Genomic DNA, 27,437 nt, shown 5'->3' with positions numbered 1-27,437 from the left:
CAACAGAAGTACACAGTGCAATGCAGTGATGTCTGGATCTCGCTCTGGGGTAATCTTCTGTAGTTCCATTTGCCATTATTTCTCAGTATTCCTCTTAACCTATCCCTTTCCTGGCTGCTGGGAAGGAAGACAGAGGTACCTCTCTCTCCTCCTTGCCACCCATTTTCCTTAGCTACTTGGGGGGCAAGGAAGGATCCTGTTTACTCTGATTCACATGTTCAGCATTCCCTCTAATGTCTCTTGTGTGCCACACAGCAAAGTGAGCACATCTGTGAATGGAGTTCAGATCAGAGCCGGGATCTCCACATGCTGTACCATAATTGTTGCATGTGACTCTAGAGCCGATTAATTCTAGATACTGCTCAATGGGAAGAGAGAGAGGTGTAGAGATCAAAACTGCCATGAACAGTTTTCTGGCTACACCATGAGAGGGTATAAAAGACCATTTATTGAAAGAAAAAATATCTAGTGTAAATTGAAATGGGGTGAGACATGAAGAATGGGCTCCACTTAATTTACATTTGATTTTAAATGTCCTCTCTTGTACTTTTTTCCTTGCAGTAAATCTTCTCACCTCACTGGTGATGAAAGAGATGCCATATCTCTGCAGAGCAGTGGCAGCAATGTTACTGATGGGCCCTTCTCCTGACTCAGCATATTTTAGCAGCAGTGGAATTCCTTCAGGCAGAAGGGCGTTCTTCATTGCCAGCAGGTACATCTTCACATCATCCTCTTTCTTTGCCCTGTCTAATCCTCCTAGGATCAGCTTCTTAGCTCGCACAACAGCCTGAAAAGAAAATAGATGCCACATATAAGACTTGATGCTCCGAGCTGCTAAGCGCTTCCTGCAAGGTGCTAAGCGTGGTCAATGCCCATGTGAGTTGGAGCTGCAGGACTGGGTCCTGATACTTTTGGCTGGTTGAAAACATAGTTGGTCACATTTAGCAAAGTTACGACTTTTCAGCTGCATACTGAAAACTTCCTTGAATCGACAGGCATGCCCCGATGCATGAGCCCTAAACATGCCACTCACTTAGCATGCACGTGTTGGTTCAAGGAACTTACAGACTCCACTGTTGAGGCCAACAGACACAATTTAAATAATTGTGACAGAAAAAAATGACACGGGAAATGTTCCTTCTTGCCTATTCACACAGTGGTATAGGAATGCATGGCACTTAACAGAAAAATAAAAGGTGTAAATCCTTGGGTGCTGGCTGGATGCTCTTCAGCGGTGCAAAGGAGTCATACATCCAGCAGATCTGGCCAGTTGAGGATTCCTTGTCCCTCAGGTTGCTATACTTCTTGTCACGACCCATAGAATGGCATAGAATCAGTCCTAGGAGCTCCCTGCACTGAGCACAGATTAGATACAGTCCAGCACTGGACCAATATTCCTGTTCCAGTGAATTTGCTGTTTCTACGTTTTAGGTAGACCCTGACTGCACAAAGTTTTCAGGGGATACCAAAAACTTCTGCAAAACCAGACAAAAGCACCATGTCTACCGCCAGGCTCGGAACATACAGGCATTTGGGATTAGAGAGAGGTCTGATGTTAGTTACCCTAGTGTAAATCAGGAGTTACTAGAGTTATCTGCATTCCCACAAGATGTAAAGGAGATCAGAATCTGACCCCCAGGGCACAAAATAAAACCTGTTCTAAAGGAAGTCTGTCCATCACATTAATGGTAGGTGTCTGTAAGCTATGTTAAAAACCTGAGGGCAAATTCTGAGGGATGCTTGCATGAGTTTTAGGGTGACCAGATGTCCCGATTTTATAGGGACAGTCCTGATATTTGGGGCTTTGTCTTATATAGGTTCCTACCCCCGTCCCGATTTTTCACACTTGCTCTCTGGTCACCCTAATGAGTCTCCCAATACTTTCAGCAGGGGTTGTGCATGTGCATCCATTGGCAGAATTTGGCCAGTAGAAAAACAGCAAATACTTACTGGAAGTTTGCAGCCTCCCTTGTCACACAGCTTTTTGATGAGTGCACCAACGATGATGGTAACAGTTTCTCTGATTTCACTATTTCCAATCTGGCCCTGGAGTCTATTCTGGTATTGAAAGGGAACACTGTTAGCCTTCACATCTAAATAGAATGGTACAAATCCTGCAATGTGCTGAGCGCCCTTTACTCCTGTTGACTTCTCTGGGAGAGGAGGGTGCTCATCGCCTCACAGGATCGCACTCGTACTCAGCAGAGTACTGCTCTGCTGTCGGGTGTAATAACCAAATGTAGTTTTTTTCCTTTTAAGTTTCATTCAGAATATCTGGCCCAGCAGTTCCTTATGAAGCTGATGTTTAAAGCCTGATATCAACAGATAATAGAAATACTTAGCTCTTATATATTTCATCTCTGAATTGGTATACTAACAAGAACAATTTGTAAAATGTTGCTTGATCTGGTAGTCTCTAGGACAGGGGTGGGCAAACTACGGCCTGCCAGCCATTTTAATCCGTCCCTTGAGCTCCTGGTGGGGAGCGAGGTCTGGGGCTTTCCCCGCTCCAGCCAGGGAGCAGGGTTGAGGGCCACTCTGTGCGGCTCCTGGAAGCAGCAGCATGTCCCTCCTCCCGCTCCTACGCATAGGGGCAGCCGGGGGCTCTGCTTTGCACACTGCCCCCACCCCAAGTGCCACAGCTCCCATTGGCCGGAAACCACGGCCAATGGGAGCTTTCGGGATGGTACCTGCGGACGGGGCAGTGTGCAACAGAGCTGTTTGGCCACACCTCCACAGTAGGAGCCGGATGGGGGACATGCCGCGGCTTCTGGGGCCACTTGAGGTAAGTGCTGCCCTGAGCCTGCACCCCTGAGCCACTCCCCAGTACCCCAACCCCGTGCCCCAGCCCTGATCCCCCTCCCACCCTCCGAACCCCTCAGTCCCAGCCTGGAGCACCTTCTTACACCCCAAACCTCTTATCCCCAGCCCCACTCCAGAGCCCGCACTACCAGCTGGAGCTCACACTCCACCCTCACGGCCCCAGCCCGGACCCCCCTCCTGCACCCTGAACTCCTCATTTCTGGCCCCATGCCAGAGCCCACACCCCCCAGCCAGAGTCCTCACCCCCTCGCGCACCCCAACCCCAATTTCATGAGCATTCATGGCCCACCATATAATTTCTATACCCAGATGTGGCCCTCGGGCCAAAAAGTTTGCCCACCCCACTCTAGGAGAACTGGGATGTATCTACATACTGTTATGTAATAGGTTTTCCGTGGTGTAAGCAGAGGTGACATTTTACAAAGTAGATATAGGTTCTGCATCTGAAATCCTATGCATTGTGGGTACTGTATGAGCCACAACCTGCAGCAGAATGTGCACACCTCAAAGTTGTGAGGTGCTTGGACAACGCCCCTTCCCTCCCCTCTCAGCGTGGCTTAGGCTCTTTGAGTAATAAATTAGCTTGTGTTTTTTCTGCCATTTTGGCTTACAATTAAAGATTTCAGTAGCAACTCATTGGGGTGGGAAGCAAATCCACAGGCATATAGGAACCGCTCCTGCAGAACAGAGCTGCTTCCATTCTTAAAGTCCAGGAACTCCAGCATGGCCGCCAGTGAGGCTGGGGTCTGAGCAGAGGTTACAGCATCCACCAGCTGAGGACTGTGAAGGGAGGAGTGGAAATTAACACGTTATTGAAGTGTGTTAGGCAATGTATTGAAAAGACACTGCTACTTACAGAAACAAAGAGGTTGGGCTATTGACAGGTCTTATCATGGCAAGTAAATCACAGGTAACATTTATTACTCTTTTTGGCTGCTACTGCTTTCAGCGTTTACATTTTTAGCAAAACCAGTGCTCCTGAAATCTTCCAGAGCAAGATAGTTGAAGGACAGCAAGGGGTATCCATACACGTAGATTATATTTTGTTTTATGCCAGTACAGAGGAGGAGTATGACAAAAGACTTAGAAGTGTTCTGAGTGTTTTAAAACCCACAAGATTAAATCTGAAAAAGGAAAAGTGTGTCTGTAAAAAGAAAAGAGCTATAACTCCAGATGAAGGGGTTTCCACTCAGCGTGAGTTCCAGCTTTGATTCTGTTGTTTACCAGAGATCACACTGTCTGGGATGCTATACAGTTGCCAGAGGCATCTAGGGGCTGAATAATAAACTGCAAGAACATGTTATTGCAGAAGCAAACACACTATCATACAAAAACTTCCCCTTTCATGTAGATAGAAAAGTGTTAACTATTACAGATCTAGTATATCCCTAATATGACTACACATGTATGTGTATGAATTACTCCCTCCCATGTACCCACCCCACATTTTTTGTGTTTTGTAAACCCTTTATTAGACCATAAAAGGTTGTTCTTGGTGACTTACAGTACTGCATTTCTTTCACTTCTAAGAATTTGAAGTATCTCCTCTTTTGTAGCTTCCCTGAGGTTCTGAATAAAGGACAAAAAACTTCTTGTTGCTTCAGCTTTGGAAAGGTTTTCAGGTTCCAGTTGTTTCCTGATAGCCTGCCAGTGCTCAGAAATCTGCAAAATAATTAAACAAATTGATGTCAAACCTTACACACTGGTCTCAATTCTCAGAAATCAGTCCCATGATAGCTATGTTGAGTATAGTTTATACTAGCTGAAATCTCATAAACTGGAGATTCCTTAGATAGATATCACTTAATATGCCTCTGCTATGGTACCATGTGTTCCTTAAAACTTTTCCAGGTCCCAGCAGCCTCTGTAAATATAGTGTTCATATGATTTGGCTCTAGTTTTCTTGAAACTTCACGATAGAAAGAAATGTGAAATGCCACACTGAAATTATTTTTAGAAGGTGGCACTTTTGTAAGCAGCCTTGGCATATGCCCCCGTAAGACTTTCCCTTTTCTGTCTTTTACAGTTGTGTATGGTGAAGAGGGGTAGCAATTTGTGACTGCTTTATAAAATGGTAGTTAGCAGAGTATTGGAAACAGGATGATTTTGCATGCTTTCAGTTGTTGAATCATTAATAATATTTTACATGTATATAGCACATCATCCCAAAGTATCTTTAAAGTGCTCCACAAACTATATCACTGAAATACATCTACCTCTGCTGTGGTGGATAGCAATCAAGTGGGGCACAGCATGCTGCACAACAGTTGTGGAAGGGAAAGGGAGTGAAATTTAGGCCAAGATAAAGAGTCAGTCAAAAGTGATGCACCAGCACTACAGGTACACAAGAATTGCCATACTAAATCAGACCAATGGTTCCTCTAGTCAAGTATCCTGTGCACAAAGGTGGGAAGTACAAGATACTTGAGCGGGAGGGGCATGAAACCCTGCAGTAGGCAGTTGTGGGATAATATGTCCAAAAGAAAAGTTTCTTCCTTCCTTCTGTGGTTAGAGATTAGTTTATGTCCTGAATTGTGAGGATTTATATCCCATCCAGTTGTTGTCATCCTCTCTCTCTCTCTTTTTTAAATCCTTACTATTGTACCTCTGGATGTTCCTGTTAGTGATATAAATGTCCAATCCCTTTTTTCAATCCAGCTAAGCTCTCTGCATCAATTTTATACATTTCCAGACTTCCCATTGCTGTATTTTAGAAGCCCATGTTCCACATTAAGAAATCTAGAGGTTGAGAGGGTTACTTTCTTTCAGACACCCTTTGTAAGAAATCTGTACAGGTATTTTGACCTTTTCTCTGTTCTATCACCTGCCTCCACTTCTGTTATCTAGTATTATCTAGGACATTCCTTGGTGAAAACTCATCTGTTCTTTTCAGCAGTGTTTATTGCAGTTCTCGAAAGTGGGAAATCACATCAATACCAGTTCAATCTTTGCTAAAATATTCTGTCTTCACAGGGTTTGTATTAAGCTAGAGCACTTAAACCTGCCTGCAAACAGAAATATCATTTCAGTGCTACAGAGTGTAATTTCCATGAACTGTAACAGACAGTAATTAGGCAACAATGACAGAGGCACTGGATATTTCCTGGGGATTAATGACCATCTGGGAGGAATTGATGGCCTGGGGCACAGATGGCCTGGGGCTGTTAATCTCTGCTGGTCACTGATACCCAGCATCAAGGTCAATATTGCTATTGTAAGCTGAAAATGAATAAATATACATCACAGAGAAAGGGATTTTTGTGGTGAGTGACACACTTTGGTTGGTGTGCTCTAGACAATCAATGTCTTTTGCATTACACTAGGTTACTCTAAATCATCTTTTAACATTCATCCAGCTTTAATGATTCTTTTGCATCTTCTGGCAGCTGACCAGTTTGAGGAGGTTAGGCCCCAAGAAGAACTTGGGGTCTCGAATTCATCTGGTCATTAATTGCCAGGAAATGCTTCACCTGTTGCAGTTAGAAATCATGTAAAATGGATAAAGAAAAATTATAATGCAGTTACTATTTTTATGTGTTGACAAGTTAATAGTTAAACTACATGAGAAGCAGCTTCAAATTTCAACTGTGACGCCTGGGGAAAGTTCCTTAAGCCAAAATTTTCAAATGTGCGTGACTAAAGTAGCCATCTTAATAAATGGCTTGATTCCCAGAAATGTTGAGCACCCATTTATATAAGAACAATGATTGCTCAGTACTTCTGAAAATCAAGTGACTTATGTGAGGTGCCTAAATATGGATTTGCATGCCTAACTTTAAGCTTCCAAGTTTAAAAATCTTGGCCTTCCTTTCTCTGTATCTAGGTTTCCTACTTGTAAAATGGGGATAATGGTTACTTTTACTAATCCTAACCACACCTAAGTGAGCTAGGTAATGTTTGTGAAGGCCTTTGACAATGTAAAGGTGTGTGGCATACTATATCAGAGTGGTATTCATGTATATTATGACATGGAAGTACTAAATATTATGATGTTGCTGTTCTGGATGTAGTGTTCTGTTTATAGACCCAGTCTTTGTATAGCAGTTACAGTAGAATATGGCAGGGAAGCAGGACTCCATTGTCAGCGTTCCCCTAGGTTTATAGTGAGAATGTCATGCCTCATTCCTCATGCAGTGCTCTGTAAAGATACTCAATGATTTTTAATTTGGCCTGGAAATTATCTCTACAACTATTATGACAAATTCAGATCCAAACGATTTGACCTCAGCTCTCACAATAAGTGAGAAACTGTTCAGTGTAAACATTCATAAGCAGAACCCCATGGGGAAGGAGGGCACCTCTCTTTCTCAGCTGTTTGCCTCCCATCGATGTACCCGCCCCTTCAGAACTTCTTTACTACTCATGCAATATCCCTTCTGTTTCAGATTTCCCCAACTTATGTTTTTTTAACTTCTGTGCAGCTATACAAACTCTAGGAAAAAAGACAACATTACAGCATGATTTTACTGCCAAATAATTTACACAGGCTCCAGGACAGAAAGGTATTTTAAGTGCATGAATAGACCATTAAAAGTGCTTAAAATGATGCACATACTTCAGTATCTTGCTGAATTGGAGCCATACCTTCCACATCAAAAAGTTTTTAGAATCATAACTTCTAAATTCTAGGGTATCAGTTCACTGAAAAAAAAAATCAGTTATCATAGTATCAGTAAAAATTTGTTGACAATATCAATACACTTTTTTAAAGTAGCTTTTATCTTAGATTTTGCTAGTGTGTAAGTCAAATCTCAAAAAGCAAGATTGTTTTGCTCGAGGGAGTGGGAAGAAAGGTTAGACTTTCAAAAAAATACATATAAAAAGGTCCATTTTATTTTAAAGTGATTCTAATTAATACATTTAAGAATTTACTTGTAAATTCTCAGAAACTTCATTACCTATTGTTAAGAATATGTGCTGTAAGTTTAGAGGGAGATACATGATATTATTCATAGAATACAAAAGGGTTTAATTCCACTTCAAGTGCAAAACTCAATTCAGCCTTGGTTGTTGACTCACTACAGCACTACCATAATGTTCAGAAGTTTGGGGGAATTCCTGGGGCACTTATAATGATATACTACACATCTTTCTTTGGCATATTTGTTGGATAGAAATTTCTTTTTCAAACCTGTTCTACTCACCTCCTTGAATTTAAGTCTCTAACAGTGTGTTTACTTACTGAGGGACAGTTTTTGCATTCAGTCTTGACTGGCTCTGCCACTAGTGGAATTGCTATATAATTAGGGTCCAAAGTCTTGATAACGCTGGCAACCTGCTTCCCAGCAATCACTCCAGGGCCAACTTCTGTTGACTTCAGTTCCAGTTTCTGCCTGCACAGCCACATATTGAAAAAACACTGTTAAGTCAGAATGTGTTTTGAAGAAATAAATGAATCATGTCGAGAAAGAAATATATTATCCCATTGATGTGAATCATAGAATCAATGAATTTCTCATTTGAGAAGTTATAGGAAAACACGGTAAATCTTTTTTCCATTTTAAGCTATCAGGAGGATTTAACACTAGTGGAGGTGTTGCTGGAGGGAAATGGAGGAAATTGATCTGTCTAATTAATAAGGTGCCCAAATATTAGGTTATTTTCTGGGATTCAGCTCCATAACATATGGGAAACAGCCTTCCAGAACTTGTAGGTGTAAAAATAATGCTAAGGGCTTGTCTACATGGAGACTTAGTGCACTGCAGGCTGGGGTGCAAATCTACAGTGCACTAGCTGGTTGTGCACTAACTGTCCACGTGGACCCTGCCACCCAAACAGCAGTATGTCAGTGCTCACTGTGGATCTTTCAGTGTGCAGCAGCAGGGTCCACAGGGTGAATTTGTGTGCAGCAGGCTAGTGAGCTGTACATTGGCACCTTGGTTTGCTGCACACTAAGTCTTAGTAGACAAACCCTAAAAATGTTCCTGAACCAATTCACTGGATATGAATGCCTCCAAACTCCGGTGGGGATCTGGGAGTCTGGACTCAGACATTGTTCCAAATTTTGCAGTTCATCCCGATCTATATAACAGGCCATGACCCAAACACCTCTGAACTTTCAGATGCTGGAAGTCTAGATGTGGAGATGCATCTTGCAGCTTGGGTCAATCTCTGTTTAAAATTCTACTAAAGAAATGAGAGGATGCAGAAATGGAATGACTCCAAAACTGGAATGTTGTTATGGCTTAATACCTCCATTAAGAATGTGATCAAAAACTGAACAAATATCATTATCCAAAAAAATCAGCACTCTTTAAAAAAAAAATTCATGGACACCCTGAATTTTTCAAAATGGTCTGACCAGCTCCAACTATTATTATTTCATTATTTATTATTTGCGGCATGATAGTACATTTGCGCCCCATTGAACTAGGTACTCCACAAACATATAGGTTGGACAGAAATCCTTTCTGAAGAGTTTATGGTCTTAGGCCATGATCATGCAGACACTTTACTCACACAAGCAGTCTCATTGCAGTCAATGGCACTGCTTGCATGAATAAAATACATGTGTTTGCAGACATGAGCCCTAATTTAAGACAAGACACCACAAGTGTGTATAACAAACAACAGGAAATAGTGAGGGAGGGAGAATGATGACAGAAGTGACTGCAAAGTATAGTTACATACACTAAATATATACACTAGTTGATGGTTTTCTATTTTTAATTATAAGGTTAAGTAAACATCTAAAATACATATAATTAATTATTCCTACCCAGCCATTATTAGTTGGATTTAACAGTTAAACATTTAAAAAAATCAAATTAGCCACCTTACTTGGAAACTAGTTTGGCATTTGTTGTTTGCCGGAAATTCAGAGACAAAACATGATTCTCTTCTGCTCTCACAGATTTAATAAAGCTGTCTTCTAGGACATAAATTGTAGCAGATGTGGCTTTTGTACTGACATCTAAAAGCTGAAAAATAATAACAAACAAGAAAATAGGGCCAGATCCTACAGTCCAAACCCAAGGCAAAACTCTAACTGAACTAAGGCCCTGTTGAGGAATGTGGGACTGGGCCTGTCCCCCTGGTGTAGGAAAGAGATCTAAGCCCAGGATTGGGAGCCAAGATCTCCAGAGCTTTCATTTAATTTCTGACATGATTTCCTTATCTGTGACCACGAGCCAATCGCTTCCCCGTTATGCCTCTCAAATTTTTCATTGGCAAATTGCAATAATGCTTCCCTACCTCACAGAGGGTGGTGGGGAGAGAAACGGGGGGCTAGCGAATTGAATATTGCTGAAAAGACACTCAATAATTCGTAGATCAAGGTTTTTTCTTTTTTTTAAAGGCAACCACCAGAAAACAAGATTCTAGAGAAAATCAGTGGGGCGACTCCTAGGAGTCAGATTTCCTCATGTGAGTTGGTGTTGCAGGATCTGGCCCAACATTGTTGGCCTCCCATATCTAGAACATATTGTGGAAAGGAAACTAGTTACCTACTCTAATGACCTGTTCATAAACAACTTGAATTCTTTGTGGTAAGCTTGAAATACTAGGTGCTCAATGCTTAGGCCCAGCCACACTGCCCTCGGTGCAGGGGCCAAGAAGGAGCAGGGCAAATATGGCTGTATACCGCCTTTGTGCTTTATGGATCTCTACAGCGGACAAGGATTAGTTTGGGCTCTTGGGTTAGCTTGAGTACCATTAGCATGGCTCTAAGTTGCACTCATTAGTAACAGCCCAAAGGAGGCATTTATGCTAGCCATGGATCACTAGGGCACAGATGCTTTGTGGCCACATCCATACCATACCTCCTTTGTCATGCCAGGGGAACCAGCTGTGCAGTTCGGCCAAATTTACTACCTCCCTATGCTACCAAAGTGCCATATCAGGTTAGGGATCTGGCCCTACATCTGCAGTATGTACTAAACACATATATAATTGCTGGGGAAGGGTTTACAATTATTACTAGCACAGCAAATATATAGAAGCTTTACCCACATAGAAAGAAACACATATTAATTAAAACCACAAAGAAGACAGGACATCCTGGAAGTCTCCATAGACACTGCAAGTAAAATACATCCTGGATCAGATCACCAGCAGGTATACATGTTCTAATTCCATTGATTTCAGTTGAACTATGACATTTTACACAGTTGAGGATCTACCCCCACGTTTTCATTTGTTGGTAATGCACACAGTATTTTGCGGTAAAGCATATACTAGGAAGTATCCTGCATGAAACATGCAGCTGTAGCATGCGCTCTACAATGCAAAGAAGGGAATAAATGAGAGCAAGTAAAGAGGGTATAATCAGAATGTATTTTAAGGTAAAACAAATAATGAACATTAAAATGACTTCCATTGGTCACACATATCTACCACTGCGTATGGACAAACATCAAATAAACTATGGCTCAGAACTGGCTCTTTTAATTTTAGACATGCTGATTCTCGTATTTATTTTTTCAAAAATGAATGACATTGTACCTCATTATGGCTTGTAAATCCTGTCTTTTCGATTTCACAGGTGCCCAGGGCTTTAATTTTAGTCACTTGACTTTCTCGAGCATGGTAAGTAACATTGCATTTCCCAGAGACGTCCACCTTGAAAAAGGAAAAAGAAAAATTATTTTCAGTGTCACCCATTTCTCATTTGTTGTCATGTTTTTGATGTTTGTTTTTTCCCTCTCATACACGTACACCGTCTTTACTGGATGGCAGGCTTGCAGTATTTGCAACCTGCAGGAGTCTTAACAACATGTCCAGAGGCAATTACTTGAATCAATCTGTTGTGCTATAGGGTGCACTCCAAAGATCATCTGTTTTCTTAATTCTTGGGTACTTGTGTGAGAGGTGGTGTACTGTCCGAGGTTGATTTTCATTTGGGTTCACTATTTTCTAGTTTGCGGGGGGGTAAGAGAGGCTGCTGGTTTTATTTTTGTTTGTTTTTAACTTATGCAAAAAGTACTTTCTCTTGGATGGGCAAAAATTATTTTTTATTAGCGGCATGTGAAGCAAAGTAAACGTTAATTTAACAAATGTGAATTTTCTAAACAGTTGATGATGATGATGATGGCACTGCATTTGCCTGTGCTGGAGTGAATTTTGGCAAGACTCTGGCCTTGTCCATGTTCCAAGTTTCATGAGCTTAGCTAACCATGAATGGACACTCTTAATTCTATTGAAACCTCACTTATGTTGATTTAGTTTAAGTTGATTCTTTAGTGAATTAAACAAAATTGAAACAAGGGACTTTTAAATCATATTAAGTATGTCCACACAGGGGTAGCTCTGGTTTCACTAAATTAGTTTTTAAATCTTATAAAGTTAAACATCTGCAACTTTGAATGTAGCCAAACACAGTGTAACCAAAGGCTCCACCAATGATCTTTTCAATCACAAGTTCAAGTTTAAACAAAAGGACAAATTCTGTCCTGGCCTTTAAATACTTGTGAAGTCAATGGGAACCACATATATGCATTCAGGACTCTATCAATCTGATTATCTCTATATTGCTGATGTAGTACAGTACCTCCCTGGCAGCACCAGAGTGCAGCTGTATCTGAAATAGACTAGCCAGACCTCTCTTGAGATTTTGAACAACTGCAGGTTCATTTTTATAGGAGTAGAAGTTTTTAACCTGTGGAAACAAAAACAAACAGTAAATCTATACATCTGATTAAATCAGAGAAACACCACGTGATCCCCTGCAAACTTCCTTCCAGTTTCTAGAGTTCAGCTCAGGAAACTGAGCTTATTTGACCTTATCCTGTAGTTTTTTCTTAAGCAAAACCCCACTGACTGCAAGATCCAGCCCATAACTGAAGCCTCTGGCAAAAACTAAAAAGGCCTCACTTGAGAAGACTTCCTGTATGCTAATGAGAGAGAATTTAGAAGAGAAATGAGTAGAAGAGAAATGGAAAACTAAATATAAGATCACAAGTGGTTCACTCTTACATGCAGGTTAAAATGGGTCCCTTACAGCATTATTCTCTCAAAGATGTGTCCAAAAGTATCACATCCCATAGTAATCCCTCCCTTCGCACCCCATTGCCTCCCCGCATACATCTAGTACCCATTGCACTTTAACCACCAGTTACAATATGTCAGAATGAATCATAACTAAATCAGAGTTGGAGAGACTTAAATGACGTGTCAAGCATGCGCCAACCTTTGAACCACAAGGGAAGACTGTCCTGTCTGAGCTTTTTCTCTAGTAACACAAGACTTTGCACCTTCAATCTGCATTTAAGGAGCTTTTATACTGCCCGTCTTCCTAGAAACTAAATGTAATCAATGTTATCTGTGTTAGTGTTGCAGCATTAGAGGGAACAGGCATGGAAGAGGAGATCCTGTCATTGTGACAGGGGATAGAGTAACATACTAGTTGGCAAGAAAAAGAGATTATAGAAAGCGCTATATGGAAAACAACATCTCAGCCTCTAGTAGGAGAGTTGCATCTGCCAACATATTTGCAGTGTATTGGGAGCAGAGGTATTCAGATTGTGCTATTCTGATACTTTAGTCATGGTTTAGAGATGCGTACAGTGGAGAGCCAGTGCCATCCTGTTCCTTTGTATGTTTTGTAAAACTAATGACGAGGCTAAATTTGAAACTTACAGAGCAGACCCAGTGGCATCTGCATCCGGGCAGACCAAACTAACGGCCAGTGTATGTGCTCAGAATCTGTTTACAGCAGTAGGTGAAGATCTTTTGGGGGTTAGAGAGTCACAGCCCTTAGTCAAGTTTGCAGAGGGCTGAAAAGGAGTGACCCCTCTGCTCAGCACAAGGCAGGTTTGTCACTGGCTGCAGTTGGGAGAGCAGGGGCTGCTCCCCTGATACGCTCTGCTGTGAGCCAGTGGGTGGGAAGGGAATAGAGAGAGAGTGAGAGTAATCTTGGCTCCACCCTTCCCGTCACTGGCCAGAGTAGTTGGCTGGACACAGTGAGGAAACTAAGCTGCTCCATGAAAGGAAACTAAGCTGCTCCATGAAACTAAGTTGCTCATACTCAAGTAACTTATTCCTTCCCCTGAGTAAATGGGAGCTCTCTCTGAGTCACAACGGGTTCTCTGAGCTGTTCCTGTGGCAGCTATGTGCTGCCCTTTACTCGGGACAAGTTGTAAAATCACAGTCCAGCCCATTGCCAGTGGGAGAGGAAACACTTTTTTTTTTCTTCCTGATTCTTGATGAAATCCCACAGTACAGGAACAACACAGAAAATTTCAGATTTTCAATCTCAGGATATTTTATCTAATTATTTTGTAACCAGTGGAGGCTCTACATGATGATCTGACACGAGTGCTGTGTTGGATGGTGATCTCAGATCAAATTTTCATAAACACGTGACTTACAACCTAGGCCACATTTTCAAAAGTGAATTAGGCAGTCGGGAGCCTACATCTCATTGAAATCATTGAAGATTCAGGGTTTTGGATATCCTATCTGATGAACTTATCTGACTATAATAATTTGAACTAACACTGCTATAGCCAGTAAGGATATACTCAAGTACTCACCAGAGTGATTAACATTGCTCCAGACTAGACTCAGTATTGTCTACCTTCATGGTAAATAATATCTCCTCTTCTCCCTCTACCTCTTGGGTGAAATCCTGGCCCCAGTGAAATCAGTGACAAAACTCCTATTGATTTCAGTAGAACAAGGATTTCATCCCTTATCATTGCACGATATCATTCAGTTTTGCAGCTTCAGTTACTGCCTGTATACCGATAACTCCCCAATCTACCTTCCCCTCTCTGTTCCTCTGGGATGCCGTGGCCTGCTCTCTCTGCTGTGCTATGCCCAGCAGGTCTGTGGGCTGGAGGGGGTGCAGCCATGGCTTTGCTTTCTCCTGGCTCTCTTTGCATAATTGCGTGTCCCCAGATGTGCACAAGAAAGCAGGGACTAGTTTTGGCTGGCCCCTTTGCAAGGTATTAAGAGCTGGTGTAAAGAGCTGCACAGAGGAAGCTATCTGCAATGCAAAAAAAGCTAGTTTTATTGGTCCTACCTCAGAACTATGCTACATATTCTTGAGTGACATCTCCTGGCACCTTCCCCATGAACAATTTACATATATACAGACATAGAGCCAGGAGCTGACGAGGTTCCTTATGTCCTCACCACTATGCACCCAAATAAGGGCAAGTCATAGTCTAGCCCAAAATGAATATATTTTATGTACAAAAATAAGACAGGATGGTGTATTAGTAACTCTAAAGAGACAACAAATTACTAAATGTTTTCATGCCAACAAGAAATGACTTGTTCAGGGCTTCTCCAAGGAATATGCATGAACTTTAAAAGGCAGGGACTTACCTTTCCACGGGTCCATTGGAGAACTATAGGCCTTTGTAAAGCTGACAGATATTCTTTTCCAATTATATTCTCTGAGTGTTTCCCTTTAAAGATGTTTTTTGCTGCTGGACGTTCATTCACATTTTCAATCTTAACATCTTTTATCTAGAAAAGTAAAAGCAAAAAAAAAAAAAAAAAAATAGGGAGCAACCATGCATTGGCAGGAGGATGGATGGACAATATCACCTAGAAGATCTTTTCATTCTGTTATTTGCCTTCCATGGTATCTGAGAGACAGATGTAGGGCAGATTTTCAAAAGAGAGTCAGAACCCACCACCGAAAAAAGATTTTTTCAGAACAGCTGAGCTCAGATGAAGGCACCTACCTGAAATGGCTAAATTTTTAGAAGTACCTAGCAAATCTCATTGTTCTCAACAAGAGCTGCTGGATGCTGAGCATGTCTGACAATCTGGCCAGCTCATGTCAGTGCCTAAATGGAAGCTGTTGGGTGCAGAGCTGTTGTGTTAATCTGGCCTGTAATGTTCTGGTACCACACAGTGAATTTATATTCTGTGGGCAGCTACTCAACCTACAAACTAATTTTAGTTGGTGGAACTCAGATAGGATGGTACGGTAATATGCTCATTTTCTAAAAAGAATTGTACCCCAACAGGAAACATTTCTTCAAGATCAATCTGCCTATGCTGTCAGTTAAACAGAATTTACTAGAATATCTGTGACTCTTAATAATGTTTACAACAGGGTCATACATAATGGCTATTTGATAAGGCAGTTAGATCTTTTTTTTGTATAGACAAACAAATCTTGGAAAACTCTTTATTTTTAGTTTGGATGGAGTTTTGTTTAGAATCTGAGCATCACTCCGGCAAAATATAACAACTTCAGTAAACAAAACATTACATGGTGCCAAAATATTTCATATATTACATAGACATAATGGAGGACTTGTCATACAGTCAAAACTTAGAGATGGAAAGGACCTATTAGATGATCTTGTCCTCACGTGGATGTTCTCTGTAGCAACAGGAGGTGCTCAGAGCCGTGCAGGGCCTGGCCTTTGCCTCAGATATATTGTTTCAGCAGGTGACAGATTTCTGGCTTGTAGATGTATAACAATCTCTTTGTTTGAGTAATTCATCCCAATTTTCATAAACCCTTTAATTTACCATACATGTCACAAAGCAGCACACAATGCAAATTAGACTACTGAAAAAGGTGGGTTCTTAAAGTAATTTGTCTGCTTTTATATGTTTTTGAAACTCCTACCATAATTTTGATCAACTGGTCGTCATCGTTGTTGGGGTTTCTCCATACTAGGTTGACATCCACACCGGATGAAATCCGGTAGCCCGCGCTATCCTCTGGTAATCCTTTAACCCTATCGATAAGCACTTCTGTTGAATAGGTGAATTTGTATAGCTTGTCATTATTTATTCTTGGTCCTGTAGTGTGCCCTGTGTGGAAAAAATGAGATGAAAAATGCACATGGCATCATTTTAGCAATCACCACAGACCCAAATGATCTGTCATTTTCTCTCTCAAACATGTAGAATCAGCTTTAGAAGAACTAAAGACCTTTTCTCTAACAAAGGATTCCATGTCTGATCCTGCAGCCTTTACTGAGTTACATTGACTTTGATGGGACTGCTTTTTCTGAGTTTGGCAATTTGACCAGAATGTCCATAAAAATCTTTGTAACTTTACACAGAGATATTAGAAGATTTGGCTTAAGTTCCAATTCTTCCCTTCGGATAGGTTTTTTTTAAAAATGAATGCAGAGTGAGCTCAGAATATAAAGAATTTTCTATCACTAGAAAGCAATCTGTTTGGCAACCTGAGAAGTGCTGAGTGCCCTGATCTCCCATGGGAGTTAATGGAAGTTGAAGGCACTCAGCCTATATTAGGAATCACTCCTCATCTTTCAGGACCTTGCCTGTAGTCACTGTATTGAGACTCCATCCAAGGGATGACACAAATGAAAGTAATGAAGATCAGTAGAAAGCAGTGGGGTTGCTTTTTTCACTCAGAGCAGTAAACCCATTTTCTTCAAATAAAATACATGTCTCTAGGAGTTATCACTTGATTTTGTTACACTTAGACCCCACAATGTATTTTAAAAGACACATCCCCCCCCACCCCAATAAATAAATAAAATAAAATCACAGACGCAGCTTTCAAATTAGGCATCTAATTTAGGGCACCCCCTGCCATAGGTGTGCTCCCACTGATACTTCCAGCGCTTCTGCACCAGCAAAAATGACACACATTATTCCCCAGCAGTTCAGCTCTGCTATTGCTTATGTAAGCTGAAGCTGGAGTGTGTAGACAAGGCTCAAGAGTTTTTTCCACCATCTCAGCTAACCTTGCCCATAGTGCCCAATGCCCTATTTCTTCCTCCCTTCCCCCTTCTCCTCTGCACTGCTACAGCGGGGGGACACATCACACCCCAGTTCCACTGTCAAGGATCCCTCTCCAGCCTCAGAAGTGGGAGCTAGCTTTGGCTCTACAGGCCTGATTTGAGAATCACACTGCATGGAGGTTTCACTCACTTTAATTGCAGCACACGGAACAGTTATACCATTTGATCCATAAAGTGTTTGTTGTTAAGAGAATGCTATCAATTGGAATTTTTTAACTGACTTTAAAAAAAACAAAGTTTTCTGGTAGCAAATCCTTTAAATACTATGCCCTGAAATAAATGTATAAAATTCCCTTTAAATAAATGTTTACAAGGGTTTTTCTCCTCTCTTGTTGATGGTTATAAAGGTCTCTTGTGTACAAGGGAGTATTGACTAATTCACTCATCATATAGAGGCTGGTGCTGGAGATGGGACGTGAAACTGACTGACTACATACAAATTGCAGCCAACAGGGGTGCTGGAACAATTTGTATTGTGAGGGTGCTGAGAGCCATTGAACCAAACTGTAAACCCTGGATATAACAGAAACCACTTCAAGCCAGGGGGTGGGGCAGCACCCCCAGTTTCAGCGCCTCTGGCTGCCAAAGGCACAAAGTAAACTAACGACAAAAATGAGATCCCTCCTCCCCCTTGCCCTCCAAATTACTTTGTTATAATGATTTGATGTTCTATTTGTAACTAAAGAGCTGAGTCCTACTCAGCTCCAATCCTACACCAATGGGAGCCTTGCCATGGACTTCAGTGGGTGCAGGATCAGACATTTAAACTGAAGAAGCTGCATTCAAACCTCTGCAACGGAGTTCAACCAGAAAGGTCGCATTGTTTTCTACAGGAGGGATGAGTAAGTCTCTTAGCAAACACAGAAAAGGAAAATCCGCCACACCACCTCAGACAGATTCTCAAACCAACTGGAACTCAATCAGTGTGTTCTGTGTTCCTGTCAGAGAATTGACAGTACCAGGGTTTCCCAATTTGTATAATGTCTTGCACCATTTGATATGACTTGGCCAAATAAAAGTTTCAATACATCTAATCAAGAAAAAATGCAAAGTATTTGTTTGTTCAAATGGCAGGTAAAAGTTTAAATTCTTCCTTTGATTAGATACGTGTTGGAGATCCACCATGACAGGATGGATTTCTTTTTTTAAAAATCAAGTTAATTTCATAAGTTAAAAAAAAAATCTCTCAAGGCACTTTCCACTCCCTTTTTTTGGTCAAATTTTTTCAGATGTGATAGTCAATAGCATGCTAAGGTAGAGTCGAAGGGAACCGAAACATACTTCTCAAAGGGAGGCTGTACCCCCAAAGAGCCAGAATTTTAGCCACTGTAAATTGGCATAGCACCATAGAAGTTCAATAGAACGACACTGATTTGCACCAGCTGAGGATCTGGTCCTGAGATTTTGCAGTCCCTGATGTTGAGAACTACTACCTAGAGCTGAAAGTTGGGGCTGTCGTCTCATCATCTTGCTACTGTAATGATGCTGGGAAGCACTTCCTTGTAGGCCAGAGGTTTTTCTTTAAAAATAAAGGGCCTGCTCCTATAAGGGTCTGCGAGTGCTTCCTATGGTGTGCTGAGCACCCTCTGCTCCCATCAACGTCAGTGGCATAAAAGCTTGTCAACACCTATCAGGAACAGACCCCAATTCCTGGAAATAAATCTTTGCTGAAGTCCCATGGCTTGTTTTAAGTGTATTGTAACTTAGTACCAATTACACTGTTGAGTATTTAATATTTATTGAGAGTGGGGTAGTGCAGTGTGCTAGGTGCTTTCTAACCACAGAAGATGATGCTGTACTTACCCCTGAGGGCATTCACTCTAAAAAGGCAAAGACATGAAGGGTGGGGGAAAGGACATGTGAGTAAAATGATCAGGGGGACGACAGACTGGTCTTGTTAGTTACAGCATAGGATTGTTTGTTCTCTTTTTACATTTTTCTTAAGTTTAAGCTCCCTACAATCCCCTTTCCCCACCCCTCCTCCACAAATTCAGCCCATGTGTATTTTTCTATAATAGTTCTCATTTAATATTCCCTTTGTGCCCTGCCCGCCCTACACTGGATCCCCTCCACATGCAGAGGAGCAGTTCACTCATGCAGGAAACAGATACGCAAACGACTTCACCAGCTAGTTTCTCCTGGTAGTCATGGAAGCAATGAGTGTCTGGGAGGGACTGAAATGTGGGGAGGAGAGTGGCTTTATGCACCAGCTTTGCAAGGGCATTCCATGCATAGGAGGCAGCATGGAAGAAAGTACAGACAGTTGCTGGAGAAGCAGACACACAGGTCACAAAGCCGAAGAGGGGTTGTGGTGGAAAGATGTGATAAGACTAAGAGACTATGGAGGGCAAGTAGGGAAGGGGACAATCATGAGAAGCATGAACTTATTGCAGTAGAAAAGGGGAAGCCAGCAGAGATTAAAGGGGCAGTAGGGTAACGTGGCTAGATTAACAGGCAAAGAAGATATTAGCAGCTGTGTTTTATGTGGACTGGGTGATGTTATGTGCAAAACCGATACCCAAGCTAGCTTTTACAAAATACATGTACTATTTCCATCGTAAGACAAATAGCAGTACTGTTTAGGTAAATAATTAAATCATGATGGTGTATAATATAGAAGGTTATGCTGCATTTCTGTTCCTAGCCAATAGAAACCTCTCTCAAAAATCAGAGACTTAGTATTATGCTGCCTGTTGGAGATCTGTACTGTACTGTCAGTCCTACATAATGTTGTGATGTTTATTCCTTTGATCCTATTTCCATTGCAGTCAATGGCAAAACCCTCACTGACTTAAAGGGGACCAGGACTGGACCCAGGGACAGCATTCTGCTCTGCTGTGTCGGGGTCAGAAATGCCTGTGTGGACTGTGTCGCTTTCAAGGTGGAGTGCATAACACGTAGTTTGACTAGTAATGTTAAGTGTCTGTCATTAAGGGTAACATGCCAATTCTATAATTAAATTATGATAGTGTACATACAATACAGAAGGTTACACTGCATGAGCAGAGACAGCTGTCAAATCCTGTGCCTTTTATTAATACATTTGGCATGCACAACATGTGCATCTCTAACCACTAACTGGCTCTAAGACCATAAATTACATTTGCCAGTTCTTATGATATTGGATACCTTTAAAAAAACGAAAGCCATCTATTTATTTGAAAACATTTTAAAAATGTAACCAAAGCTAGAAATGTATCGTGTGCAATTATCCGACTGACTTGAATGTACAGAATACTCCATAAGTATTTTAAAGAGGCAGCACAGTCTGGTGGACTGAGAGCCAAGAACTGAATTCTAATCCCAGCTCTGCTGTTGATTCACCCTCTGGCCTTGGGCAAATCACTTAACCACTCTGAGTTTCAGCTTCCCCATCTGTGCAATGGAAATAATGATTTATCACGGGGCTGTTTTGAGAACTACTGAATGAGTTAATGTTTGCACAGCATGTTGGCAATGTAAAGTGCTAAGTATTTTTATTCCATATTCCTTTACACTGGGGTAGCTTGGCTAAAATAACATTATCTCAGAAGCTGAGAATAGCAAATACTAGAGGTACAGCACGTTAGTTGAGTAGTTATATAATAAGATCGTTTTGGCAGCATGGTGAAATTCACCTGCTGGTAGAGGGATTGTATGATGAGCCCTGTGCTTTGCCACTTCTGTGAGGGAAAAGGTGAGCAGAGAAGATGCACAGGGAGCTTCTGCACCCATTGCAAACTGAGGAGGTGGGCTGTGTGCTGGTTCCACATTTACTGGTGTGGAAGAGAGCAATGGGGCCCAAGTGACAGTGAGCTGGAGGAGCAGCACTTGGTCTGTGCTTGCACAGATCCAATGGCCTGGATTCTCTACATGAGAGACAGGGAGGGGCAGTAACAACCAGCCCATCCCACAGGCTACCCTACAGCCTGGCCTAATATTGGATGGTTAATTAATATGGATGTAGGGTATCTGCATAAAACTATATTAATTACCATTTATTTGAGTTTTAAGAATATGGCCCTCAAAGTACAGACTCATAGAACAGAATGCTCTTGCATCATTTTCACCCAAAATGTTGATTGCTTTGGCCTAAAAGTCTTGTAAATTTAATCCATCATTTACAAACAGTGGCAGAATATCCCCCCATAGGCACTGTGTGAGACAACTTCTATCCCATAGGCTGGTGACACTGAAGTGTGCAGAGGGGCTGCAGGGGAGTCCTGTGTGTGGATCTTGTACCCCTGACTCTTGTGCAAGAGACCTGCATAAAACCATTTTATGTGAGCACCCAGAATTTCACCCTGAGAGCAGATCCAGCTCCAACTCCCATTCAAGTTAATGGGAGTCTTTTTATTGATTTTAATGGGAGCTGGAAAAAGCACATAGGGCTCAGTTATGCAGAGCTGAGCACTCTGGCTCTAATCCATCAAAGCTCTTAAACAAGTGCTTAACTTTAAGCATGTGAGTAGCGCCTTTGAAGTCAAAGGAACTACTTTTATGTGCTTTGCTGGATCAGGGCCAGTGTTCAACCCCTTGCAGGATTGAGCCTAAAATGAAAATTCTATGGCATTTTTAAATCTGTAGATCTCAAAATGCTTTACAAAGGAGGATAAGTAGCATTAGCCCCATTTAACAACTGGGAAGCGGAGAGGTGAAATGACTTGCCCCAGGTCACTGATAATGCCAAGACTAGAAGCCAGGTCTTCTGACTTCTAGGCCAGTGCCACATGCACTTGACCCCTTTGCCTTTTCTATAAACTAGGGTGAAACTAACATTACAAGTGCATGTGCTGCATATTTATTTTCATTTAGTAAATCCATTTAAAAATTCTGCTCCTCGAGAACCCCTTTAGTATAAGATCTTCCTTTCTTATGTAAAAAATATACCACTGTACATTCACCACTGCTACCACCAAAAGATTAATAAAAAAACAGTGTAGACCTACCTTTAACAGAGGCGGAGTTTGTGGAAAAGATGCAGAGGAAAAGCACAGTAAGAAGAATCATGTTTGACTCTTCTGAGCTCTTGACTATAGCATTAAATGTTAAAACTACCAAGAAGTGAACTCTTCAGATGGGAGTGAAGTTTGCAAAGAGAGCCTCTGAATCTGCAACTGTGTTTATCTAGATGTAGTAAAGGTCAGATTCCAAATTCCATACTCAGGTACTAAGTTCATTGATGGTCTTCCGTTAATCATTCACAACTGAGGTAATTGGGGCTTTTACCTATTTTATTGTTCACCTCAGTTTTCATTTTTGAATACTAATCAGATTCAGCCTGTACAAGCTCCTCTTCCCCAAGTCTGCAGAGTCAATGCTCTATTTTGGAGAGGGTGAATGGTATGAGCCATTGCCTCCCTTAAACCACCAGGCTTAAACCAAGATAATGATGGCCTTATGTTACTTCCACATCTGTGGCATGAAACACTCCCCAACCCCAATGCAAGGGTGGGAAGATTGAGGCAGACAGAGGCTTATGTGGAGACCATAGCAACACATTTCCTTAAGGAATGTGGGGCCAGAGAGTAGGACTGGTTCTCCTTACAAGAGTCCTAATGTTCGATGGATTTCCCAAGATCCCAGATTTTCAGTACACCGGTGGCTTTGGAGGGTCAAGCCTACTTCACATTCTGTAAGAGGACCACTCATCTCAGCTTAGAACAATGATTCTCAAACTTTTGTACTGATAGCCCCTATCACATACCAATCCTCTGACTGCGACCCCCCCCTTATAAATGAAAAACACTTTTTTATATATTTAACACCATTAGAAATGCTGGATGCAAAGCGGGGTTTGGGATGGAGGCTGACAGCTTGCGACCCCACATGTAATAACCTCGCAACCCCCTGAGGGGTCCTGACCCCCAGTTTGAGAACCCCTGGCTTAGAAGATAGGTGGAAACTGATTTTCAATTTCTAATGTGTCCTAGCACCTACATGGGCCTTTCCCTTGTAGGGAATATAACCGTTTATTTTGATGTTTAGGGTCAAATTCTGCCTTTAGTTACACCTGAGCAAATCCAGTGCAGTCAACAATATTTCATGTATGTAACTGAATGCAGAAATTGTTTCCTAGGGTACAAATCTGAAATAGGTTTGAGTGGAGCTTTCTTTGCAAGTCTGGTGCAAGGCTGCCAGCTGGTTACATGTTTCCCGTGGTAGTTTTAATTTATATTATACCTTCTATGTGATATGCTCTTGCATTACAAGAGTTGCGTAACATATGACTATTTCTCGATTGCAGCTGATATTCCTGCTGTGTTCTCTATTGCTTGGAAAGCATAGAACTTTGCAAACTGCTGTACTCTTTGGAAACTGAATAATCTGAAGCAAATACTCACCAGCAACCACATACCACACACAGAACCACTAACCCAGGAACCTATCCTTGCAACAAAGCCCGTTGCCAACTGTGTCCACATATCTATTCAGGGGACACCATCATAGGGCCTAATCACATCAGCCACACTATCAGAGGCTTGTTCACCTGCACATCTACCAATGTGATATATGCCATCATGTGCCAGCAATGCCCCTCTGCCATGTACATTGGTCAAACTGGACAGTCTCTACGTAAAAGAATAAATGGACACAAATCAGATGTCAAGAATTATAACATTCATAAAACCAGTCGGAGAACACTTCAATCTCTCTGGTCACTCGATTACAGACCTAAAAGTCGCAATATTACAACAAAAAGACTTCAGAAACAGACTCCAATGAGAGACAGCTGAATTGGAATTAATTTGCAAACTGGATACAGTTAACTTAGGCTTGAATAGAGACTGGGAGTGGATGGGTCATTACACAAAGTAAAACTATTTCCCCATGTTTATTTCCGCTCCCCCCCCCCCCCCCCCCCCGCCCCTGAGACGTTCTTGTCAACTGCTGGAAATGGCCCACCTTGATTATCACTACAAAAGGTTTATCACTACAAAAGGTTTTCTTCCCTCCCCCCCTCCCCCAGGTGGTACTTGTGGCAAGGAGTACTTGTGGCACCTTAGAGACTAACCAATTTATTTGAGCATAAGCTTTCGTGAGCTACAGCTCACTTCATCGGATGCAACCGATTTATGCTCAGATAAATTTGTTAGTCTCTAAGGTGCCACAAGTACTCCTTTTCTTTTTGCGAATACAGACTAACACGGCTGCTACTCTGAAACCTCTCCTTACAGTGTGTATGATAACATCCATTGTTTCATATTCTCTGTGTATATAAATCTCCCCAATGTATTTTCCACTGAATGCATCCGATGAAGTGAGCTGTAGCTCACGAAAGCTTATGCTCAAATAAATTTGTTAGTCTCTAAGGTGCCTCAAGTACTCCTTTTCTTTTTGTGAATACAGACTAACACGGCTGCTACTCTGAAACCTGAATAATCTGTCACCTTGCACAGGTAATTTTATGGTTGGTGAGAGCATGGAAATGTAGATTCTGGGCTGGAAATGTTGAGGTATGGAATTTTGTCTCCAAAGGAGAGTTATGTCTGGGTTTTTTTTCCTGTGGAAATGCCTTATCAGCTTTTTGCATATTTTTTACATCTTTGGAATTTAATCAAGAAATATATTTCATACATCTTGTCCATCCTTAAAATAAAGTCAAGAAGAGTGTCTTTTAAACAGTTAAAACATTAGGAGCCAAATCACCAGTTGGTGTAAATCAGTTTATATCCTGTGAAGTCAATGGAGCTATGGCAATTTACACAAGCCAAGGATCTGGACACTGTACCTCTATTGGTAGATAGTGTGTGTGGGTGTGTGTATTCTACTCAAAAACAGAGAGCTTAATTCTAATCTCAATTATACTCGGTACAAATCAGGAGTAAATCCACTGAGGTCAAGGGAATTAACATTAGAACTGACTTTTAGGGGTAAATCCTGCACCCACTGAAATCAGTGGAAGTATTTACACCTGAATTCAGTGGGTGCAGGACTGGCCACTTAATGTACACCTCAGTTAAGCCCTGTTGGCATGTGTTCCAGGGTTAAAGTACTACCGTTGTCACCTATATTCCAGAGTCCAAACAATAAGCTTATTATTACCTAATAAAACTTATTACACTCCTTTTGCTCATTTGAGTTCAATGAAATAGTCTTGCTGTTCTTTACAAAAGATGGAGTGAAATTTTAATTTTTCTCTAATCTATTCCAATCAAAATCTTAGAAGAAGGGGGTCACTTTAAAAGCATGTCTGCATTAGGTGAATTACTTGTTGGTCATAATAATGAACTAGTGTGACTGAACATGTTGTAGTTGCAAGGGTTGCCAAGAACAAACCACACTGATTTAGCTATACACCTTGAGGGCAAAGGGTTTTACAATGGGTAATTTTATAGTATAGACAATGCTTCAGAGGAGTGGAAGTAGGAGGTTATGTCAACCAGAATCCAGGGTAGGAAGCTCTGAGGAAATATGGCTACACACCCCGTATGGTTTGTACTTTTCTGTTTTGTTGTTTTCAGTGTGAGATAACCCAGAAGAACCTCTGCAATCAAACCTTACCCAGAGACTGATTTCTGTGTACAAACCTGTCTCCAGTTAATTTTGTTTCTCTCTCATTGTTCTGCAACTTGCCCTGCAACATCACCTTCTCTATAGATGTTCTTATTATTACATAATATCATTGGGCTGCTGGTTTTTAGCTGCTCCTGTGTTTAGTTTGCCTCTTATATTTTTGCTTAATTTGTTTTTTTTATTTTGCTGTTGATACTTTTTGTATTCACTGTACTTTTGTTCACGCAAACTCACTTTTTAAATTAACATCTTCAAGGTTCACATTGGACTCTATCAGAATACTTAGTCTAGCACTGTTTTTGAGCTATTTGCAACTGTTTGGGCCATCAGTGTACCCTGTCACCACTTGGCACTGTGACAGATTTTAGACCAGAATGGTTTCATTGCCCCACTACTGCCATTTAAAGAAACATAGGTTTGATCCAAAATGCTGCCATCCTGGAAAATCAGAAAGTGGGGGAGGGGAATGTTTTGCTAATCAAAACCTTTGAGGATCTTCACACGCCTAAGAAAAAAAAGAGTTGAATGCTGCTGCTTTTTTAAAAACAAAACACAAAAAGAAAGAAAGAGAACCAAACAAAAACAAACGGGCTTTGTCAGCAACCAAACTGCAGCCCTTTAATGACCAAGTGAAAATGAAGGATTCTTTATTGGGACTGTGATGCAATTGAACTTGTGTGATTCTAGTATGTAAATCTAGATATAAATAGAAACATGGTGAGGTTTAAAATAGACAATAGCATAAGCAAATGTAAATCCAGGTTTTTTAAAGTAATCCAGATATATGGGGCCCCTGAGAAAATCAAATATTAAAATTTCTACATATGGAGGAATTTGTGTACCAGCTAAAGGTAAATGTCTTACCATGGATACCACACTGTTTTGTGACTTCTAATACAGCAGAAATAAATCTGAAACCAACACTGTGACTGAAATGCAGTGTATATCTGGCACCAATGAAACTTGAGATAAGCATTAATATACATGAAAAAGATTCTATGGTTCCACAGACAGATGTGTTTGCTGCCTTCGCATGTCTCAGTAACGGAGCTTGGAAAGTGTCACCATCTATACTGTCACGAAAGTGTACTTATATCACATTTCACACACTCTGAACTCCAGAATAAACTCCAGCTCTATTGCGACATTCTTCCAGCATATTGTCTGGTTGGGAAAGATAAGAAGTGCATAGTGTACTTCAACTCCAATTGGGCAATGGCACTGCAGTCTTCAGAACTAAGTGATAATGCCAGTTGAATGTGAAATGTGAATAGTGTAACACTTTTTAAAGGGGTGAAATGGATATGTAATTGATTTTTTAAAACCATGGTTCTTCTCTGAAGAATGTGACACTATAAATAGAACACCTTCTTACCCCCTGTGTGCACTCAGTCACGTCACTAAAACCAGCAGATAAAAATAATGTTT

The 27,437-nt window shown here is 41.2% G+C and overlaps 1 protein-coding gene and 1 long non-coding RNA gene across 10 annotated transcripts in view; one reads left to right on the top strand and one right to left on the bottom strand.

Moving 5' to 3' along the window:
• Positions 1 to 27,437, bottom strand: part of LOC102947459 (microsomal triglyceride transfer protein) — a 45,007-nt gene that overhangs the window by 15,498 nt on the left and 2,072 nt on the right. For 4 of the 7 annotated variants that reach the window (XM_043545215.1, XM_037896956.2, XM_037896957.2 and 1 more), the window contains exons 2-11: positions 16,361 to 16,548; positions 15,094 to 15,237; positions 12,311 to 12,418; positions 11,266 to 11,382; positions 9,604 to 9,743; positions 8,006 to 8,156; positions 4,328 to 4,485; positions 3,435 to 3,603; positions 1,951 to 2,058; positions 575 to 787 (exon numbers count right to left, since the gene is read on the bottom strand). In XM_043545215.1, the coding sequence (XP_043401150.1) occupies positions 575 to 787; positions 1,951 to 2,058; positions 3,435 to 3,603; positions 4,328 to 4,485; positions 8,006 to 8,156; positions 9,604 to 9,743; positions 11,266 to 11,382; positions 12,311 to 12,418; positions 15,094 to 15,237; positions 16,361 to 16,363 (1,311 nt within the window). In that variant the 5' untranslated portion in view covers positions 16,364 to 16,548. Of the gene's footprint in view, positions 1 to 574; positions 788 to 1,950; positions 2,059 to 3,434; positions 3,604 to 4,327; positions 4,486 to 8,005; positions 8,157 to 9,603; positions 9,744 to 11,265; positions 11,383 to 12,310; positions 12,419 to 15,093; positions 15,238 to 16,360; positions 16,549 to 22,441; positions 22,622 to 27,437 lie in introns of those variants that run through there. The other 3 variants (XM_037896958.2, XM_043545216.1, XM_037896954.2) reach the window with 2 other exon arrangements.
• On the top strand, positions 596 to 23,921 carry LOC119566082. 3 transcript variants are annotated; one of them, XR_006290321.1, is made up of 4 exons: positions 596 to 712; positions 11,306 to 11,349; positions 20,282 to 20,394; positions 23,740 to 23,921. It is a non-coding gene; the product is annotated as an uncharacterized LOC119566082 (long non-coding RNA). The 3 variants fall into 3 exon arrangements; XR_006290323.1 differs by lacking the exons at positions 20,282 to 20,394; positions 23,740 to 23,921 and adding an exon at positions 16,645 to 18,579; XR_006290322.1 differs by lacking the exons at positions 596 to 712; positions 20,282 to 20,394 and adding an exon at positions 9,935 to 10,188.

Source organism: Chelonia mydas, chromosome 4, assembly GCF_015237465.2.
Source record: "Chelonia mydas isolate rCheMyd1 chromosome 4, rCheMyd1.pri.v2, whole genome shotgun sequence".
NCBI classification, from domain to species: Eukaryota; Metazoa; Chordata; order Testudines; family Cheloniidae; genus Chelonia; species Chelonia mydas.
This window is presented reverse-complemented; position numbering and strand designations above follow the sequence as displayed.